The sequence below is a fragment of the Hyla sarda genome, chromosome 5, assembly GCF_029499605.1.
Source record: "Hyla sarda isolate aHylSar1 chromosome 5, aHylSar1.hap1, whole genome shotgun sequence".
Classification (NCBI taxonomy): domain Eukaryota; kingdom Metazoa; phylum Chordata; class Amphibia; order Anura; family Hylidae; genus Hyla; species Hyla sarda.
In genome coordinates, this window is record NC_079193.1 from 295723869 (window position 1) to 295747112 (window position 23244).

The 23244-nt window shown below is 42.0% G+C and overlaps 1 protein-coding gene and 1 long non-coding RNA gene across 2 annotated transcripts in view; one reads left to right on the forward strand and one right to left on the reverse strand.

Moving 5' to 3' along the window:
* Positions 1-16556, forward strand: part of RAB2A (RAB2A, member RAS oncogene family) — a 116445-nt gene extending 99889 nt beyond the window's left edge. The window contains exon 8 of the mRNA XM_056522014.1: positions 11991-16556. Within this exon, the coding sequence (XP_056377989.1) occupies positions 11991-12080 (90 nt within the window). The 3' untranslated portion in view covers positions 12081-16556. The remainder of the gene's footprint in view (positions 1-11990) is intronic.
* Positions 12284-18243, reverse strand: LOC130274105 (uncharacterized). Its single transcript, XR_008844241.1, has 2 exons — positions 13606-18243; positions 12284-13488 (listed from the first exon to the last, which is right to left on the reverse strand). It is a non-coding gene; the product is annotated as an uncharacterized LOC130274105 (long non-coding RNA).
* Between the last annotated feature and the right edge of the window lie 5001 nt (positions 18244-23244).

Sequence of the window (23244 nt, forward strand, 5' to 3'; positions counted from 1 at the left end):
AAATTACTTCTTTTAAAAAATCTTAATCCTTTCAGTACTTATGAGCTGCTGAAGTTGAGGTGTTCTTTTCTAAGTGCTCTCTGATGACACGTGTCTCAGGATCCGCCCAGTTTAGAACAAAATCCCCATAGCAAACCTCTTCTTCGCTGTGCAGTTCCCGAGACAAGCAGAGAGGTCAGCAGAGAGCACTGTCGCTAGACAGAAAACTCAACTTCAGCAGCTGATAATTATTGAAAGGATTAAGATTTTTTTTAATAGAAGTAATTTACAAATCTGTTTACCTTTCTGGAGCCAGTTGATATATAAAAAAAAGTTTTTTTCCTGGAATACCCCTTTTAAGGCTTAGCTGCGTAAGTCATTCACCACATATGATCAGAATCCTTGCATTGGTTGCAAGTTGTCCACTTAGGGCAGTATTTCCCAACCAGGGTGCCTCCAGCTGTTGAAAAACTACAACTCCCAGCATGCCCGGACAGCCTTCGGGAGTTGTAGTTTTTCAACAGCTGGTGGCACCCTGGTTGGGAAACACTGACTTAGGGGGAAAAAATCCTTCCTTCCTTTGCAGTTGTGGCAACTCGCTGTTTTTCGGTGACGGCAGACTTTTCGCTTTATTGGGCCATAAATGAATTTAGGAAACGTTATTAGTCCAGTGTAATTTGTTTAGTGTAATTAGATGAGCCTTCTGTCCTTTACATTTATAGGGAAACAATGACTTCTTATATTCAGTCTATCAATAAAAAGTGCTGATTTTACTTTTCTCTGGAAAAGGTAACATGTGAATTAGTCATTGTCTTCCATTTCACCACTGACCTCAGAATAAAGCAGGTTAGTCATTTCCTTCATTCTACAGACAAAAGCTTAGTAAGTCAGCACTGATGCACACATCTTTGTAAATGAGGACGCAGTGTTTGTGACTTATGTCGGATTCACATGTACAATATACTCGCTATGGTTCATTAGACCCGCAATCAGACCAGCACTTGCAGGTGTAAAAAATGCCTCCTGTGTTATGCAAGTGTGCATCAGGCCTTATTATACCTGGTGACTCTTTATAGGCCTTTTCCCACTGGTATATGTTAATGTGAAGGGACTTAATAGTGCAGCAGACCACACTGTGAAGTCTCAATACCATATATACTTGAGTATAAGCCGACCCGAATATAAGCCGAGGCCCCTAATTTGCACCCCAAAAAAACAGGAAAAGTTATTGACTCGACTATAAGCCTAGGGTGGGAAATACATCATCTCCCCCCCATGTAATCATCCAGACCCCCGTCCTCATCCTCTCCCCCCCCCCCCCTTCATCATCACCGCCTGTCAATCCCTTCATCAGTGGTCTTCAACCTGCGGACCTCCAGATGTTGCAAAACTACAACTCCCAGCATGCCCGGACAGCCATCGGCTGTCCAGGCATGCTGGGAGTTGTAGTTTTGAAACCTCTGGAGGTCCGCAGGTTGAAGACCACTGAGGCCTTAGTCATCATCCAGCCCCCCTTTTGTTTTGTACTCCCCTCCCCTTGGCAGGAAGTTAGGGTGAGCTGGTCCGGGCCATCTCTGCTGCAGGGACCGTCCGGTGGGGATGATTAGTCGTTGCGGGCTGTACATTTTCACCGGGGGGGCCCTCTTCTCCGTGCTTCTGGCCTGCCCCGGACTAGTGACGTTGCCTTGACGACGACGCACAGGGACGTTCATGCGCAATGTCCCTGTGCATCGTCGTCAAGGCAACATCACTAGTCCAGGACCAGGCCCGGAGCGGAGAAGAGGGCCCCCTGGTGAAAATGGACAGCCCGCAACGACTAACCCTCCCCACCAGATGGTCCCCGCAGCAGAGATGGCCCGGACCAGCTCACCCTAACTTCCCGCCGAGGAGAGGAGAGTACAAAATGGGGGGGGGGAATCGTGCTGAAAAACTCGGCTTATACTCGAGTATATACGGTAAATCAAGGTATGCCAGTGAATAGAAGCCTGAACTGAGTCAATATGAGATTCTATTGAAATAAATGGCGCCCACTGCTGTACACCCCCAGTATACATTGGGATCCGATTATTGGTGTGATGTTGACTGATAACTGTGACACACAGAATGTGAACCTAGCCTACACTAATACAAAATACCCTGCATAAACCTAGTGAAATGGTAAAATGTTATCTGTACAGTAAACTAGACTAGGAAAAAACGCCTAACTGTAATTGCTACCATGTTTCATCATAGTCACATAGAAATCGAATTCCCATACAATCTATGAGGTGGTACGGTGGTGCTAGGGGATGAGCAGGCATAGAAGGATAAATACATGTAAAAAAAAAAAATTTCGCCGCAATCTAACGATCGCTATGAAGGAGCCGTCAAGGAGGTTCGGACTTTGCACGGGGGCTCAGAGGCTACAACTGGTGGTTTCGTGCAACAGGTGCACTTCTTCAGGCATCCTGGGAGGCTGGAAGAAGTGCACCTGTTGCACAAAACCACAGGTTGTAGCCTCTGAGCCCCCGTGTAAGGTCCGAACCTCCTTGACTGCTCCTTCATAGCGATTGTTGGGTTGCGGTGAGTAAGATGTTATCTATTTACAGCTACCCATTAAGGAAGGGTTTCTGCATACTCTCTTATACTTAAAAACACTTCCTACCACTTAAAGCACAAGTCCAACATTGTTTTGTTTAATATCATGTAGTCCTGGGCATGATAGCAATCTGTCTAACTGACATGCTATAAAATTTGTGCTGTAAATACCTTTTATTGGAGCAGCTGTTTACCCCTCTCTTATCAAATGTTAAAATGTGACCTAAGCCGGACCCTCCGGCTGATCTCCCAGGTAACCAACCGTACCAGTGCTTTTGCTGCTTACATAGGAGACTGAGCAAGAGGCTCTGGCTCGGGTCGCATTTTTACATTTGCTGGGAGAGAGGTAAAGGGCTGCTCTAAAAAGGTATTTACAGCGCAAATTTTATATCATGTTGACTAGACAGATCACTATGGTGTTCAGTAGAGATGAGCGAACTTACCGTAAATTCGATTCGTCACAAACTTCTCGGCTCGGCAGTTGATGACTTATCCTGCATAAATTAGTTCAGCTTTCAGTTGCTTCGGTGGGCTGGAAAAGGTGGATACAGTCCTAGGAAAGAGTCTCCTAGGACTGTATCCACCTTTTCCAGCCCACGGGAGCACCGGAAAGCTGAACTCATTTATGCAGGATAAATGATCAACTGCCGAGCCGAGAAGTTCGTGACGAATCGAATTTACTGTAAGTTGGCTCATCTCTAGTGTTCAGGGCAGCACGAAGGTATTAAAAAAAAAAAAAAAAAGTAAGCTTTGCAATCACACTATGTTTAGTAGTGACATTGACATGGGTGTATGGGCATGCCATTGCTTTAGCCAAGTAAACAAAGCGCTGAGTTTGTGTGTGTGTGTGTATGTATATATGTATATATAACCGAGAGGGAGCAGCACACCTTGAGTGGTCAGTGCTATTGATACAGAATGCCTGGTCGCAGGATAAGGGTAGATAAGTTCAAAGAAGACCGCAGCACTCCGAGATCAAATGAAATTGGAGATAGCGTTTATTCCATCTAGTTCAAGGCAAGGTTTCGTACGCAGCCGAAACGTTGCCTTGAACTAGATGGAATAAACGCTATCTCCAATTTCATGTGATCCTGGAGTGCTGTGGTCTTCTTTGAATATATAATAAATATATATATATATATATATATATATATATATATATATATATATAAATATAAATATAATATATATACATATACATATACATATACATACACATATATATATATATATACACACACACACACACACACAGTCCTGGCCGTAGATGTTGGCACATGGTGGGGGATGTTTCGGTCGGCACTTCGTGCGGGGGGTCGATAAGTTTTCCTGCACGATAAATTACATTTTGAACACTCATGTAGTCTTAGAGCAGCTGTTGCAAAACTACAACTCCCTTTACTACACTTTACTAATAGTAAATAACAATAACTTTACTACAAAGTGAAGTTATTGCTCTCTCAAGACAGACCATATGAAGGAAGCTTAGGATAACCTGTGGTATAGTTCCCTCTAAGACGGTGTTTCCCAAACAGGGTGCTTCCTACTGTTGCAAAACTGCAACTCCCAGTGTTCATAATTTGGAATTGAAGTTATTGTTTTTTTTTCTTTTTTTTCTGAACTGTTTGGTGGTATACAACATGTTCATGAAAACTTGCAGGAGTTTTAAGTTATAGGTGCCTTAAGTAAATCACAACCTTTAGATGAGAATAGCCACAAGGAGGTGCACTGGAGACACTCTCTGCAGAGTTTGCATGGGTCAGGGGTCGCAGACGTTGGCAGGGCATTGAGGGAAAGCTCCAGCAGCCCTGCAGCTGCTTACACTACATGTGGCCTGTGAGTAAATGGAGGACTTAAATTTCAAGCACTAGCTATTGGTAAAGCACCGATACTACAAGGGTCACCACCTGGCTCAGCAATGACTACCACAGGACTTGTTCTCTTTTGTTTCCCCTTTTTGATACAAGATCAACTGCTGCTTTTGGATCATTAACAGTTTGCAGTCTGTTCAAATACGTTTCCCCCCAGAGTTTACTGTTTCTAGTGAGATCTTTGAAGTTTCTTTGTCACTCCACCTCTATTCTCTTAGCATTTGTTATCCATTTGCTCTGAATGAAATCATTATGCTAATACACTGTAGAGATCATAATAACTCATTTATCGCCAGCAACTGGTTCTCCAGCCCATCTCCGTCCCCCCTGTAACCTGTTGTTCAGCACCGTGTGTGTGTATCTGTGGTGACAAACTTCCCAGCTGTAGCAGCTTTATTTAACCACACGGCTTCAGAAACATAAGTCATGTCAGCTAGTGTTCCCTGCTATCAGGTCAGTGCTATCGATACATTGTCTGGTAAAATGGCGCCTTGGGATGAAGCTGCTATGGCCTTCCACGATCAGTTTGGTTTGTAGAATAGGGGAAGGCGTCTGCAGGAATTAGGATTCCCCATTGTAACCCTCCGGATGCCATCAGCAGGTACAGTTTAGTTAGAACTTGTCTTACTCTACTCATAGAATACAGAATGACAAATTTGGATTCCATGCAGTTGCCATACTCTCTTAGGGTGTATTCACATGTGCAGTATATTTGATGCAGCTGATTTGAATCTGTGGTCAGTCATTTAGTTGACATTGAAATCTGCAATATCAAATATGCGCAGGATACTGTACGTATGAATAAACCCTTAGGGTAAGGACAGGTGTCCCTATTTTTGCAACAGCAGATTTTGCTGCCCATTGACTTTAGGTGTCGAAATCTGCTATTGCAAGTATGCAGCAGAAAGTACGTACGTGTGAACTGACCCTCAGGGTATGCTCATTCGGAGTTGGTGCGGAGTTTGACACTGAATTTTTAGGAGGAAATCTGGCGGAGGATTAGTACTACAACCACCAGTGAGGTGACTCTCCATTCTCTTTTAATAATTTTGCACTTCAATTCTGTGTCAGTTCTGCTCCAACATACCCTTAGGGTCTGCTGACTCATTGAAGTCAATGGTAGGAAAATCTGCATGAAATTTCTCCTTGTGAACAGACCGTTAGAATATGTTCACGTGTGTATTTTACTGCAGATATGCTGCTGATTATTTTCCTACCTGTTGACTTGGGTAGGAAAATATGCAGCAAATTTCCTATGTTAAACCTGGCAATTACATAGAAAACTGATGTTACCCAGTATGAAGGATTTTCTGCATATTTCTGAAATTATTTTCTAGAAATCCTACACCGAATCCAGGGATTTATCCTTTCCTGATCTCTTCAGTTTGGGTTTAGCAAATGGTTAAAGCTTAACTATCTTTTTGTCCTACCACAGATAGGGTAGAGGGGGGAGGCTCCTACTGCAGTTTGTTGTTTTACAGCCAACTATAGGATAGTGAGGAGGAGGAGGATGGGACATAGCTCCTGAGAAGATTTGTTGTACTAGCTTTACTTTAAAGGGGTAATCTGGTGGAAAGCACTTTTTTTTTTTTTCAAATTAATTGGCTCCAGAAAGTTAAACAGATTTGTTAATTACTTCTATTAAAAAATCGTAGGAGTTGAATTGTTCATTTCTGTCTGACCACAGTGCTCTCTGCTGACACATCTGTCCATGTCAGGAACTGTCCAGAGTAGGAACAAATCCTCATAGCAAACCTCTCCTGCTCTGGACAGTCCCTGACATGGACAGAGGTGTCAGCAGAGAGCACTGTGGTAAGACAGAAAAGAACTGCACAACTTCCTCTGTAGTATACAGCAGCTGATAAGTACTGGAAGGATTAAGATTTTTTTTAAAGAAGTAACTTACAAATCCGTTTAACTTTCTGACACCAGTTGATTAGAAAAAAAAAAATTTTTTCCACCGGAGTACTCCTTTAAAGTCCCTGCCTAAGAAAAAGTTACTCCTTATGATCGGATAGACATTATGTATTAGTAAGGTCCTCCTTGCTAGTGGGGAGCGATCTCCTCCCTACCAGGAGAGGAGCGTTATTGTTGCCTAGCAGCGTCTCTAGTAATAATCATCTACAATACAGTAATATGGCATGCTGGGAGTTGTAGTTTTGAAACAGCTGGGGACACACTGGTTGAAGAAAAAAAAAAACTGTTCTAGATTGTACACATCTACATCTTGTCACTGTAACGCTTATACGATGGGATTGCACTATGAGCCATTTTCTACTATAATCGTAGTGATTTCCCTGTACAATAGGGAGTGTTACTGATAATAAATCTGTTTACTGTAGGGAATAGGTGACATATTATGTAGTCTTCACATAGAGGGATGTGATGGCGGAGATCCTCCATATCTTTTCATCCGATGTGTTCCATGCACATTGACTGCATCAGATTAGCGTCCCTGTGCCCAAGCCCTTAAAGTGATTATGAAGTTAGCTGCAGGAATATCCTCTCCACATGGTGACACACAGAGCCCCTAATATCCTGTCATCTGTTTATTTTATTTTCTATTTATAGCTCTTGGTCTGTGCCATCCCCTTCCTCTGCTGCTCTTTCATGCAGTTCCCATGTCCTTCTCCTTGCCATCTTTATTATCTCACCTTATGTCTTCCCTTCCTTGTGCGCAATCCCTCGCTCCTTCCTGTGCGTTCACTCATTGTCAGCGGCGCAGGGAGGAGAGCAAGCGAGTGTGAGGAAAAAGGGAATGAGCATCTGCATATGTCGAACGTGCAAACCCCATGGGGGTGCAAGTGCCCTCTGACGTGGAGGGCATGTAACATTGCGACAAATTGCAATGTTATATAACCACACTGCTTTTTAACAACATAGAAAAAGCTTTAACTGCTGGCAAGAGGTCTAAAGAATGAATGAGAATAGTTTATAAATGTTATTGATGGGCCAGCTTTGACCTACACTCACAATTTGAATCTACAGGGAAAGCTGTGTAGAGGAAAAGTGGTGCAGTTGCCCATAGCAACCTGCTTCTTTCATGTTTCAGAAGCCTTTTTAAAAATGAAAGAAGGAATCTGGTTTTCTACACAGCTGCAGGCTCTGGGCACTGAGGACAAGCAGGGCTCTGGGCACTGAGGACAAGCAGGGCTCTGGGCACTGAGGAGAAGCAGGGCTCTGGGCACTGAGGAGAAGCAGGGCTCTGGGCACTGAGGAGAAGCAGGGCTCTGGGCACTGAGGAGAAGCAGGGCTCTGGGCACTGAGGAGAAGCAGGGCTCTGGGCACTGAGGAGAAGCAGGGCTCTGGGCACTGAGGAGAAGCAGGGCTCTGGGCACTGAGGACAAGCAGGGCTCTGGGCACTGAGGACAAGCAGGGCTCTGGGCACTGAGGACAAGCAGGGCTCTGGGCACTGAGGACAAGCAGGGCTCTGGGCACTGAGGCTTCTGCACAAAGCCCTGCTTGTCCTGCCCTCACTTCCTGTATTTGGACTCCTCATAGAGACACACAGGCAATAGCTGTAGGGACAAAATTATACACATCTTTTAACCAATGTATATTACAAATATACATATAATGGGGTTTTAAACCTTATATCAAAGGTTTTTGTTTACGACAGGTACACTTTAACACTTTAAACCAGTGTTTCTTATGCACAGGCCTCAAGTACTCCCCACAGGTCATGTTTTCAGGATTTCCTTAGTCTTTCACAGGTGATATAGTTATGGTCATTGAATCAGGCATCACCACAGTTATATCACCTGTGAAAAGACTAAGGAAATCCAGAAAACAAGACCTGTTGGGAGTACTTGAGGACCGTGCTTGAGAAACACTGGACTAAACAGCTCAGATATTGTCCCATGTAATTGGCCTAGTGATCAGCCAAGGAATGAGCAAACACATCTTATATTTTAGCACTAAAAGTTGTTTGTAACCAGGGGATGCACTGCTGACAATTACAGACGTGAACGGATTCACACGATGGCCATTCCCTTGCACTGATATCAGGCAGTTGTCTGAAAGGACCTATAGTTTTGGCTTCTTCACTATTATGCTTTGCTGTCATGTTGACAATAAGAGCAATGTTTTAACTCTCTAAACTGCAATATTCCTGTTATGGAGCCATATTGAAGACAGTGGAAGCTAAAATATCTGTAATAAGAAGTAAGGTGCCATCACAAACTTGCTTAGACCAATTGAGCACCTTCCAAGTGTACATATGCACTCTTGCTCCATCTTGCACTAGCACGTCTCGTCTGATACTACAGTCAGTGTTCGTGATCTCCTCTCGGATGATTTACTTGTGTAATCCTATACGCCTTACAGTGCCCCTCTTGTCCGCACTCTCTCAGCATCCTCCACCACCACACACCCCCAGTGTCTTTGTATTGCGGTTAGCTCTCCCTCCCTGTCTCTCAGCTATTATCTCATTCTCTTTGTCTTTGAGTGAGAGTGGATATGACACACGGGGGAGGGGAGATCATGTATTATTCTAAGCCAGCAACGCGAATATAAAAAGCTGTAGGAAAGTTGGGCAGGTCGTGGTTCATTTGTTTGAGAAGTTGGTTCTTCATGTGTAGCTTAATACAGCACCTGACTGTTCCCTGTGCCTTTATGGAGCTCTGATTGCAATCTGCTGTGAGAGCCGCCGTCTGTGCTCCTTAACTGGCGCAGCGCCAAATCTGCCTCCCGGAGACCTCAAGAACTTGCTACCAGCCGAGAGGGGGCAAAAGCAATGAGCCATAGGGCATGCTTTTTATTAAAACAGAGTCAAAGAAAGGCCTGAAACCACTTCAGCTGCTGTCAATACCCAGCCATTGCCAGAAACCCCAAGGCTACTACTGTTGCAGAACAACTGCCAAGCACTATAAATCTGAGATTTAGTGTGACGCAAAGTTTCCTTAAGAGCTTAATTTCTGAGAGCTTCTGTATTACTCCTCCCCCACCCAAAGTGCTGTATTCCCCCACTTGAGGTAGCAAATGCTAAGATAGAAGTGCGATCCTGATGAATGAAAGGCACTCCTCCGTGTGTGGGTTGTTGGCGTGCTGCCATGTCTTTGGGGATCATAGAAATTATTGATGACACTGAACACTTGTATGCATCTACACAGCTGATTCCAAAAGAAAAGTACACGCTGCGGCCAGAAGACTTGTAGCTCTCCCCGTTTACTTGTTTTATACTGGTGAATGTTTTAGGAAAAGTTTAATCATTGCTTTAGGCAGTCTGTACAGGGAACTGTTTCATTGGGTGTACGGATATAGAAGAGCCTTGTATGTATGTAAGTTTTTTGGTGCACAGATGACTTGTTGAGATGATAGTGTGTTGTGCCACATAACAGTCCCAGCTCTGCTACCTCTTCATTCCTCCTGTCCTAAAAGCTTTGCTGTTCCATTTGGTGGTAGTGTTGGTCTCATTGGTAAGTGCAGAGAAGTGCCTATTTTCAATATACAATGTATGCATTTATTTTCCCTGGCTTAGGTCCAGGGAGAACAACCACAAAATTAATATGAAGGCTTTGTGTGTTGTAATATGAACAACTTTATATAGAATGGATGTCGGGCAACCTGTGCCAGAAGATTACTTTTATAACCTTAAAGAATATTTATATTAGGTTTTTGCTTATTCTGAAAGATTTGAAAAGAATTCTGAACATTTTTCAGATATGATGGCGTCCACCAACCAACACAAGTCCGACTGCCCCTACTTAAAGGGTTATCCTATCTTTTTTTTAAACGGGCCACAAATTGGATCTTTGGGGCTCCAACTCCTTTCACCCCCTCTGATCAGCTGCTTGAGGAGGTCATGGCACTTGTGTGATCCCTAGGAGGAGCAGTAAACACATAAGAGGCTGCAGCAGCCTCTTGTAACAGTCAGACATCTGCCAATCTAATGTTGATATCCAGAGGATAGGCCAACATTTTGAAAGACTGTATAAGCCCTTTAAAGAGAACCTGTCAGCAGATTTTACCCTGTGTAACTGTTAGCAACAGGTTATATAGGTTAAAATGATCTTGCTTACCATGTCCCCATGTCCTTAGGGTTGGCAGTGACAGTGACCAAATAGGTTTCAAAGTTTTCCTGCATTGTATGCTAATTAGCTCTAAGTAGTCCTGGGGGCAGGTGCAGCATCCTCGGGTTGTCCTCTCTGATGTCACTGCTCTGCCCCCTCTGCACACTGAACTCTTGCCAGCCCAGAAGGAGCTTCATTCACAGAGATAGCACTGCTTGATTTCATAGCAGAGCAGTGACATTGGAGAAGCCCAGGCTGTCAATCACATGATAGTAGTTGTGGTTACAGCTCCAAGCACCGCGGCTACCTGAGGAGGCCGCACCACCCCCAAGACTACTTAGATCTGTTTGCATACAGCACAGGACAACTATGAAACCTATTTTTGCCACTATAGCTGCCGACTTTGCGGACATGGTAAGCAAGATGATTTTACCCTATATAACCTGTTGCCAATGGGTATATAGGGTAAAATCTGATGAGATTCCTTTTAAAGGGAAGCAGTAATATTTCGTTAACCTATGTGGATACTATGCAGATAATTTTACTGCTCTGTACCATGCAATCATCATTGCCTAGGCCAGTGTTTTTTAACCAGGGTGTCTCCAGCTATTACAAAACTACAACTTCCAGCATGCAACAGGGTTTAAAAACACTGGCCTAAACATTGGAATTATTATAAAATATTTAAAAAAAAAATTATAATATATAACAAAAAATTATAATATATTTTAAAAAAAGGGTGTGTATATATGTGTGTATGTGTGTGTATATATATATATATATATATATATAATATTATAATCTTTTATTTTGTGTGTGTGTATATATATATATATATATATATATATATATATATTATAATTTAATATAATATAATTTTCTTAAAATTTATATAAAACCTGTCAAAATCAGGATCTCTATAGATTGGACAGCCCCTCAGACAAAGCCAATAGGATGCATGCTCAAATACTTTTTCAAACCCTTCTGTTCACACTGTTGATTGTGTATTCAACCAAGTAACATGACCCATTAGCTCCAGTAGTCCTATGCTCATCTCCCCCGGCCTCATTGTATCATGGGTTCTTTACAACGGTTAAAGGATTGATTTAAAGGTACTATAAATCTAGAAGAGGACTTTTTTTTTTCTATCATTTTTAAAAAGCTAATAAAACAATGTAGAAATCCAACAGGATCATGAGCCATCTACGTTCTTGTGGCCCTTGCTGTCTCTGACACGATACTTTGCGCACTTGATTTTTTTTTTTTATCGTAAACAACCGTTGGAAGGGGTTCTGCTGCCAAAATATTGTTTTATACTTTAATGGGAGAGTAGACAAACTGGATGCCCCCCGAGAAGACAGTTTTGTAGTAGGAGGTGCTGCGGTAAGTTTACAGCCAGAATAACTAACTAGATCTGATCTTAAGAAAACAAGATTTTTAGACCCACCCAAAACGTACCCATCTGGTTATGATTGTCGAGAGTGGAATTACAAGCTCGCAATGTAGATACTGTTGTATATTGATTTAATATTATTATTTTTTTTTTCTTTAGGCAAACGGCATTAAAATCGGACCACAAAACCCAATGCCTGGACCACCCGGACCGCACAACGCAGGACAAGCTGGTGGCAGCTGCTGTTGAACCTGTCTTATTTTTTTTTTCAATCCGAGGAGCCTGCAGTGGCTACTTAACTTGTTCATAGGCTATTTACATGTACTTTTACCTATTGCCCCGCCCCTTCCTCCAGAGTTTCAATGTTCACTTTAAAGAGAGATTTTGGAAATTGTATCCATACTGTATCTATTTGCTTTTTTTTTTTTGATTTCTAGGTTTATTGATTGTGGTTGTTTTAAATGTTGTCTTGTTCCCTTGACTAAAAAAAAACTGAATTATCAACACTAAAATGTTTTCATAGTATTTTAAATGGTTTGTGTCGGTGGGATTCACAGATCTGTGGTGACCTGTTCAAAGGGACATAAAATCTAATAATAAAGGACATTTGGAGATGCTTTTTTTTTTTTCTCTCTACCAATATGTTTTTAATGAAGGAAATGGGAAGATGTATAAATATCAATATTGTGCATGTTACGGAGGGGATTGTCTTGTGTACAGGTGAACAGTAATGTAATATCTGAAACAGAGTACCTGTTATATGGAAAAACTTAGTGACAAGTCATGACTTTTGATTGGCGGGGGTCTGAGTTTTCAGACCTCCACCCAGAAGGAAAACGAGGCGGTAGAAGTCTGTGCTGCCGATTGTTCCTCTCCCATCTCCATGTCACGTGATCGGAACACGCTCATAGACTTACATTGAGTTTGTCTCCATCACGTGACCTGATCTAAAGATAGTTTTTCCAAATGACTGGCCATTTAAGGGTTATTCTGGTTGCAATAAAACAAGCTTGTTTATTTTGATATGCAATGCTGTCATCTTTGCAAGTTTTAAGATCTCTGATTGCAGTCATTGAATGTTTACCGGCATTGTGTATTTCTGGTGAATAGAAATCTGTCCTGGACGTGGGTGTGTGACGGGTACAGTCATCAAAACTCTCCGTAAAGTGTCATCCTGTAACCAGGACAAAACTTTATTCCCTAGAAGTAAGCAGTGAAGATTCATGTATGCCAATGTTTCCCAACCAGGGTGCCTCCAGCTGTTGCAAAACTACAACTCCCAGCATGTCCGGACAGCCGTTGGCTGTCCGGGCATGCTGGGAATTGTAGTTTTGCAACAGCTGGAGGCACCGTGGTTGGGAAAACACTGATGTATACTGACAACAGGCAGAGATTATTAAAATCAAATAGTGGTAGTATTAGAAAGTTGCGACATTTTTCGCCATGCAATTAATATGTTTTAATTACTGATGCTAAAATATCCCTTCTAAAGTAATTTTGTGGGGGATATGTGTAGCACCGATATCTTATGTTTAACAATGTGCGGGACGTTGATTTTAAGTATTTATAACATTTTCAGTGGATTATCAGGGCACGATACACTAACTGCCATATCTACGAAAAGTGTGAACGTCACAGATGTCCCTCAAGGGAGAGCCTTAAAGGGGTACTCCGGCGCTTAGACATCTTATCCCCTATCCAAAGGATAGGGGATAAGATGCCTGATCGCGGGGGTCCTTTGGATAGGGGATAAGATGTCTAAGCGCCAGAGTACCCCTTTAAGTAGTTTACTGCACAAAAAGCTGAAGGAAGAAGTTTTTTTAATGCAATATATTGGTAGACAGGAAAAATGGCTGTATCCAGAATGTTACTTAAGTGCAGTGTGCGTATTCCTGATATGTAATGCTGACACATACTTACACATCCAAGGTGGTAGAGTGAACATGATGCTTTCTTAAACCTGTTGACTCACTGGAGAGAATAATCCTAATCTGCTATAGTCCTGCTATTTTATCATTAAGTAAACCAGTTGTATTGTCATTAATTGATCTAGTGAGAACATCCATGTGGTTTTCATTTTAATACAGAATACTTTAGATTTTCTTGCACTGTATTATCATTTTGCACATCTTATTGCGACGATGAAGTGACTTGTTCTCGGTATAATATTGGGGTGGTCATGCTGATGTAATGTGCTGCTTTTTACATGGCCTGTGTAAGATTTTTAAAGGGGTACTCCACTGCCCCAGCATTCGGAGCATTTTGTTCCGAACGCTGGATGTGGGCCGGGGGGTCATGACGTCACACCACGACCCCTCAATACATGTCTATGGTAGGGGACATGGACTTGCATAGACTTGCATTGAGGGGGCGTGATGTGATGTCACGAGGGGCGTGGCTATGATGTCACAACACCCCCTAGCCCGCACCCAGCGTTCAGCACAAAATACTTCGGACACCAGGGCAGTGGAGTACCCCTTTAAGGATACTGCAGTTAAGGAACAGACACCTTAGCTTGTAGTTTTCCTTATATCTAGGGTCAGTGCCACTGCAATTTGTATCTCTGCAAACTGCATCTGTATTAACTAAGCTTTAACTGGGGAAAATAACAAAAGTGCTGTTGTCCCTGGCAACCCTCCAGGTCTAATCTGAAGGAACCTCTGTTTTCCATGGGTCGCTAGTTGTTAATTCATGACCTCTATTGACCTATGTGGTTCTCAGTCTATTTTTTTGCCAGGTTTCTGGATGAAGTTTCATGTAATTTAAATACCACCATCAAGAGAACCTGTTATCGCTTTCAGGCTTCCCAAACCACATGTCATCAGGAAGATCTCTCCCATTTGTGTTTTAGGTAAAGGCCGGTGGGGCACGCAGAAGCCACCGGAACCGCCCTGATGACTTGTGGTTCGGTAGCTTGAAAATTGATGGCAGGTTCCTTTTAAAAAGTTTCCCATTCTGTTCTAGGGTTTACATACATAGGCCTAATTTATCATAAATGGGCTTTAATGCCTATAGTAACCAATCAGGGCTTGGCTTTAACTTCTTTAACAGCTCTGTAAAATTGTAAGCTCTCTGTGAACGGGTGGTACAGGCAACAAGACAGTTCATGTGTGGAGACTTTTTATTCACCCTTCAGATAAAAGTATATAATGACTAAGGAGATAAGTGGATTTTATCTGCCTGACCTCAATTTTGCCACTTGATAGCAAACTATCTGCCATTGGTTTGTTGTTGGAAAACTGAAGGCAAAACTCTGTAAATCTGTTAACCCAGTTATATTGTGTATGGTAAATTTGTGTACGAACGGATCAATCCATTTAAAAGTAGTACTGGCTCAGAAAAAACATGGCGTCTTTCTTCTAAAAATACTGCTACATCTGTCCACAGGTTGTATATTTTATTATATTAGTCACATTTTCTTCAGTGCTTGTTGGGCTGCAATACAGTGGTCCCTCAACTTACAATGGCCTCAGGTTACAATATTTTCTACATACAATGGTCTTTTCTGGACTATTGTAACTTGAAACCAGACTCAACCTACAATTCTACAGACAGTCCAGATCTACAAAACATGTCAATGGCTGGAAGATCTGACCAATCAGAATGGGCATTCACTGGTAAAACACCTGTATTACTGAAGTGCATACACTGTCTGGTAGCGCCTCCTACAGTACAGGGAGGTATTACATGTTCTCTACTACTATTTATCTGTACCAGTGTTCACTGCTCCTGTGAACACTAGGTTAGGGCGACTCCATTTAATTTATTAGGACATTGCGTGTACTGTACAACCCTGAAGAAGCTTCTGTCCTCTATATAGACAGCAATTTACAGCTCCCAGCAGTTCTGTCTTACTTTTATATGTAAGAACTTGCTTCATCTATATTAATCTACTTATTTTCTTTAATCCTCACTTTTTCCTATTTGTGGTTGACATTTTGGGCTTCAGAACCAATTACCAGGTTTCCATAGAGTTATGGTCTCAACATACAATGGTTTCAATTTACAATGTTCATCCAGGAACCAAATACATATTGTACCTTTAGGGGCCAATGTATCGGACACAATCCATGGATAGGTGAGTCTGTGTTTTTAGAAAGCAGCCATGTTTTTCTAATTCTGTATAGCATTTTTATTATTCAGAAATGAGTGTTTAAATATGTAATAGACTGAATTTCTTTCCTGAATAGTCAGCGATGTAGTAATTCCTCTGATGGTATGTCAATTGATATACCTCTTCTCCATGCATGTTGGTTGCCTCCACTAGATCAAGGCTACATGTGCACTTTATTGTATGATACATTCCAGGTTCCAAACATTGAAGGGGATGACCCAGTTGTGGTATTATTCATTGGAAATGTAAATATTGGTTTGTCAGATATAGATTCTAAATATGAAGGAAATAAGGTTAATTCAGCAAGCTATTGCGCTAAGGTATACAGCAGGACTGGAAATGGTATGTTCAGTATTTTATTCTTTTGCAGCAAGGAAAACTCCCTTAATCTCCACTCCTTACATTTTCTTTGTCATCATGAATTTAGTTTGCGTAGGTCGTGTTTGTAAATACATGGGATATTTTTATAATGCAGAATATGTTATCTCTAAATGCTTTCTCTTTAATCTTGGCATGGTCATGGTTTACTACTACTGGAAATCCTTTCTTTTGCCTTATTATTGTGCTTGTTGTTTGCAATAAAGATTTCTTTCATTGTAACATTGTGAGAATTTGAGGTTTAAGGAGTTTTTGTTTCTCAACATATGTAACACCAGTTATTAGTCAGCACCTAAAGCGGGAGGCTGCCCATGCTCTACACAAAGAAGGAAGGAGGCCATTTTGAAGAATTGAACTTGGCCACTTCCTATGGGCTAATAACATAAATACTGTGGTATCGTGTAACCCCTGATCTCAAGAAGTCCTTTTACTCTTATTGGACTTTATGGTTTTACCTTCAAAATAGGTCACAGGCCATTTTGAAATCCATCTAGTAACACAAGTACATCTGGCCATACGTAGTCAAAACTAGCTGATATTGAAGGAAATGGGCAAGGATTTCATGTTTATAGGAGCCAATCTACTGGCCCCATGTAAGGGAAGTGGAGCCTGAAGGCCGTTTATTTTCTATTGATACCAACATATACACTAAGCCAAGCATGCATGTTAATGGTAAAGTTGACATGAGTAGCTGTTGGCAACACCAGCTTTTAACAGGTCGCTGTATTGTCAGTTTACCTGATCTTCCCAATGTAAGGTTTAGACACACTGATGTTTTCCATTGTGTGTACACCATAGATGTTTTTCCAACACTGGGATCGGCATATGTCAACATACATGAGTAAATAGATTTGCCTTTTTAATAAAACCATTTAATTAAAAAAGTAAATTCTAATAGATTCTGTATTTATCACTTACATATTGTATATAGCTTATTAAAAGACGTGCCTTGGTGTGTATGCCAAGCTAAGGTTTCTACGAATTCACATTTAATTTCTTTCTATTAAAGGGGTTGTCCATCCAAACTTTAAAGTAAAAAAAGAAAGTCCCAGGCTGATTAAATAATAAAACCTTTAACCTTTTCGCCTTCTTTGTGATGTCACAGCAATCCATAGCCACTTGCCACAGCTATGTCCCGCCTCAGCTAGTGATTGGCGAGTGGCACTGTGGGTTTCCCCCCGATTGCAAGCACTACAATATGCAGCTTTAGGGAAGCAGAGTCACTAGCAGCAGACAGAGTGCCCTGACACTGGAGGGTGCGAGAAAGGTGAGTTAAAGGTTTTGTTTGTCAGCCTGAACAAGTTTGGCTGGACAATTTTAATGTACAGTATGTTCTTGAGTGTGCAAGTTGTAGTTGATATTCGTGCCAATGGTTTGGAAAGCCTGTGCCAGTCTAAGGAAACATGGCTACTCATCTGTTAGGCATGATTATTACTAGCTCGTACGCAATAAGATATATTTTTGTTTAACAGAATCTGATGTTTCTCATCTAGATCTTTGTTGAAGTGGACTTTGCAATGTGTCAATGTCATAAATGTTAAACGAAAAAAACGAAATAAAAGTACTTTTTTGGTAATATTGTAAACCACTTCTCTAGCAACTGCAATATTTATTAGTTGACATATTGATATATTACATTCATATCTTGTTCATTAAAGTGTCTCCAACTCTCTCCAACACCATTCTTGCAGTAGCATGCTGTACTATTAGGCCTGTTAACACTATTGACAATATTTTGTTGAGAATATTCCAGTGTCAAACGGTTCCAGCTTCTCACTACTTTCTGTAGTGACTTCTAGTAAATTCCTGGAAGAAATCTGGCACCTTGGCTTTCTAAATATTTCTTTGCATCTTCATTTTTTGTTTCATTTTCAATAAAAATAAAGCCCATTGTACTAAGAATCTTTACACTCGGGCTAAAGTCAGGACCTTTTTACTTTTCATGTTAAAGTGTACCTTTCGTCAACAAAAAACGTTTTATATAATGTAGATAATACAATTATATGTATACTTGTAATATTCATTGGTTAAAATGTGTACATTTTTGTCCCTGTAGCTACTCTATAAGGAGTCCAAATACACCAAGTGTGGGTGGACAAGCGGGGCTCTGTGCACCGATGCTCTGTGACATGCTATAGCCTCACACATGAGGATGATTGACAAGCCAGGAGCCTGCACAGAGCCCTGATTGTCCTGTCCTCACTTCTTGTATTTGGTCTCGCAGACACACACAGGCAATAGCTGCAAGGACTGCATTTTTTTTACTCCCAAATATACACATTATTTTAACCAATGTACACTGCTCCAAAAAATAAAGGGAACACAACCTCTTAATTATGCAGGGCATACCTGTACGCCCGGTCCTGGTATATAATTCGGGGTCATACCGGGTCTGTCCCGGCAGCTAATGACAGCTGGGACCCTGGGCTTAATAGCGTGCGTCACCGATCGTTGTGCTGCGTGCTATTAACCCTTTAGATGCGGCGTTCAAAGTTGATCGCCATGTCTAAAATGAAAGTGAAAGCTTCCTGGCAGCTCAGTCAGGCCGATAGGGACAATCGCGATGTCCTGATCAGCTAGAACACGAGCGGAGGTCCCCTTACCTGCCTCTGTCACAGCCGGAAATCCAGGCTTGAGCAATCGACCGCCGATAACACTGATCTTTGCCGTGTCAATGCACAACAGTGATCTGTGTATGAGATCGGTATGTTCAGTGTAAAAGCCACTAGGGGGGCTAGAACACTGCAAAAAAAAAAAAGTTAATAAAGGTCATTTAACCCCTTCCCTAATAAAAGTAAGATTCACCCCACTTTTCCCATTTAAAAAACTGTGTAAATACAAATAAACATATGTGGTATCACTGCGTGCGGAAATGTCCGTACTATAAAAATATATCTTTAATTAAACCGCATGGTCAATGGCGTATGTGCAAAAAAAATCCTAAGTCCAAAATAGCATATTTTTGGTCACTTTTTATAACGTGAAAATGGTACCGATAAAAACTTCAAACTTCAGATCACGACGCAAAAAAAATGAGCCTTCATACCGTCCCGTACGCGGAAAAATTCAAAATTAATAGGGCTCAGAAGATGCCAATTTTAAACGAATAAATTTTCTTGCATGTAGTTATGATTTTTTTCGAAGTAGTACAAAATCAAACCTATATAATAAGTAGGGTATCATTTTAACCATATGGACCAACAGAATAAAGATAAGATGTCATTTGTACCGAAAAATGTACTGCGATGTCATTTGTACCCCCAAAATTTACAAAATGGCTTTTTTTTTTTCTTCAATTTTGTTGCACAATGAATTTTTTTGCCCCTTCACCGTGGATGTTTTGATAAAATGTCACTGCAAAGTAGAATTGGTGGCGCAAAAGAATAAGCCATAATATGGAATTTTAGGTGAGAAAATTGAAAGCGTTATGATTTTTAGAAGGTGATGAGGAAAAAATGAAAATGCAAAAAACTGAAAAACCCCTGCATCCTTAAGGGGTTAAACAACACAATTTGACTCCAAGTCACTCACACTGTCCACTCAGGAAGCAACACTGATTGACAATCAATTTCACATGCTGTTGTGCAAATGGAACAGACAACAGGTGGAAATTATAGGCAATTAACAAGACCCTCCCCCCCCCCAAATAAAGGAGTGGTTCTGCAGGTGGTGACCACAGACCACTTCTTAGTTCCTATGCTTACTGGCTGATGTTTTGGTCACTTTTGAATGCTGGCGGTTCTTTCACTCTAGTGGTAGCATGAGACAGAGTCTACAACCCACACAAGTGGCTCAGGTAGTGTTGCACATCCAGGATGGCACATCAGTGAGAGCTGTGGCAAGAAGGTTTGCTGTGTCTGTCAGCATAGTGTCCAGAGCATGGAGGTGCTACCAGGAGACCAGGCCAGTACATCAGGAGCCATGTAGGAGGGCAACAACCCAGCAGCAGGAACGCTACCTTTGTGCAAGGAGAAGCACTGCCAGAGCCCTGCAAAATGACCTGCAGCAGGCCACAAATGTGCATGTGTCCACTCAAACAGTCAGAAACAGATTTCATGAGGGCCTGACATCCACAGGAGGGGGTTGTGCTTACAGCCCAACACCCTGCAGGACGTTTGGCATTTGCCATAGAACACCAAGAATTGCAAATGCGCTGCTGGCGCCCTGTGCTCTTCACAGATTAAAGCAGATTCACACTGAGCACATGTGACAGAGTCTGGAGATACCGTGGAGAACGTTCTGCTGCCTGCGACATCCTTCAGCATGACCAGTTTGACGGTGGGTCACTAATTGTGTGGGGTTGCATTTCTTTGGGGGGGCTGCACAGCCCTCCATGTTCTTGCCAGAGGTAGCCTGACTGCCAATTGGTACCGAGATGAGATCCTCAGACCCCTTGTGAGACCATATGCTGCTACCTTTGGCCCTGGGTTCCTCCTAATGCAAGACAATGCTAGGTCTTGCATTAGACAAGTGGCTGGAGAGTGTCAGCAGTTCCTGCAAGAGGAAGGCATTGATGCCATGGACTGGCTCCCCTGTTCCCCAGACCTGAATCCGATTGAGCACATCTGGGACATCATGTCTCGCTCCATCCACCAACTCTCCACGTTGAAGCACAGACTGTCCAGGAGTTGGCGGATGTTTTAGTCCAGGTCGCCACCTCATCAAGAGCATAGCCAGGCATTGCACAGAGGTCATACGGGCACGTGGAAACCACACACACTACTGAGCCTTTTTTTGACATGTTTTAAAGACATTACATCAAAGTTGGATCATCCCCTGGGGCTGGTGAGGATAAAGATTTTACTCTATAATAACGCTTTGCCAAGCCTTACATAGGGTAAAATCTGATGATTAGTTCCCTTTAATAATAGAGTAGGAATCATTGACCACCACTCTCGTGTACGGTCAAGGAGTCCGTTTTCAATCTAGTTACAAACTAAAATTTCTAAACCTATAAACCTCAATTTATCCATCAGGCATCTATTAGAGACAGTGGCAAATTATTTTGCAAAGTCCAAAAATGCTATAGCCACACCCAACCTTCTTCTCAACTCTTCATCAAAACAAAATACTGTATTTATCAGCAGATAAACTCTTTCTGGCCCCACAAAAGCCGCTACGGTTCAATGATTTAAAGCGACCGCTTTAAATCATGTAACTGCAGCGGCTTCTGCGAGCCCAGAGTCCTGCCACCACCCGATTCCCTCCCCATCCTTGGCTTTCATATTTACCTGTCCTGGGGCGCACTCCTGCAGGCTCCGGTACTGGCATCATGCTGCCGAGTGACGTCCTTACTGCAATGTCGCTTGTCATTGCGCCGCACACAGCAACAGCGCAGGATGCCGCCGGAGCCTGCAGGAGCGCACCCGAGCACAGGTAAATATGAAAGATGGGGAGGGAATCTGGCAGTGGCAGGACTCTGGCCCCACAGAAGCCGCTGCAGTTATCGCCTGCACCCTCATTTTAACAAGGATATTTAGGTAAAAAAAACTTTTTTCACCCAAATTTGCTTGGAAAAATTAGGATACGTGTTATAGGCCGGTGCGTGTTACTACCCGATAAATACGGTAGGTTAATTTGACAACTTCTATCCTTAACAATACTGGCTATGACTGAGGCTTACTTATTCTACAAATTCTCCATCCAGAGATGATGGTTCCTGAACTTAATGTTTTGTTGCACAACCCTTTGTGGCAGTCACTGCAATCCAACGATTTCTGTAACACTCAATGAGACGTCTTCATTTATTTCCAGGTATCTTTTCCCACTCCTCATAAGATACTGCTCCAGCTGTCTCAGGTGTGAAGATGTCTTCTCCAGACTGCAGGTTTCAGCTCCTTCCACAGATGTTTAATAGGATTCAGATGAGGGCTCATAGAAGCCACTTCACAGTAGTCCAATGTTTTGCCATTCTTGGGTGTTTTTAGCTGTATTTTGAGTCACTATCCTGAGAACCCATGACCTGCAACTGAGACCAAGCTTCCTGACCCTGGGCAGCACATTTCACTCCAGAATGTCTAAATAGTCTTAAAAGGGTATTCCAGGAATTTTTTTTATTTGACTATGCTACAGGGGCTGTAAAGTTAGTGTAGTTAATAACATAGTGTCTGTACCTGTGTGTGAAGGTTTTCTCACAATTCTTCTGTGATTTTCACTCCAATATTTATTTTTACCAGCATACAAAATGACTGTTGTCTCTGATTTTTCCCAGCTTGCAATGCGGCTGAGACCTGACTCACTAGTCATCTGATAACAGGGAGCCTGTCTGCTTCAATGGGTGGAGGGATCACTTGGGGGGAGAGAGATCAATCTGCAACAGCTGTAAGCACCCTGATTGAAAACCACACTGATTTGAATGGATGCAGCTCATTTATGTTTCAGTGGGTGGGGTGGCTAATGTGTGGGAGGGAGAAAGATGGAATTGTGGGATTTGTCGTCAAAAAAAGAAAAGTCAAACAGGAAATACCAGTTCACTAACAGCTATCCACAGTGTTATGGTAATCTCACAACATGGCCATTTAGCCCCAAGACAAGCGTAGATCCTTCCTAAGCATGTCCATTACTGCCTGCCAGGTATGTACTAAAATCACCTTATGGTGGATAACCCCTTTAACCCCTTAAGGACTCAGGGTTTTTCAGTTTTTGCACTTTCATTTTTTCCTCCTCACCTTTTAAAAATCATAACCCTTTCAAATTTCCACCTAAAAATCCATATTATGGCTTATTTTTTGCGTCACCAATTCTACTTTGCAGTGACATTAGTCATTTTACCCCAAAATTCATGGCGAAACGGAAAAAAAATCTGTGCGACAAAATTGAAGAAAAAACGCCATTTTGTAACTTTTGGGGGCTTCCGTTTCTATGCAGTGCATATTTAGGTAAAACTGGCACCTTTTAATTATTCTGTAGGTCCATACGGTT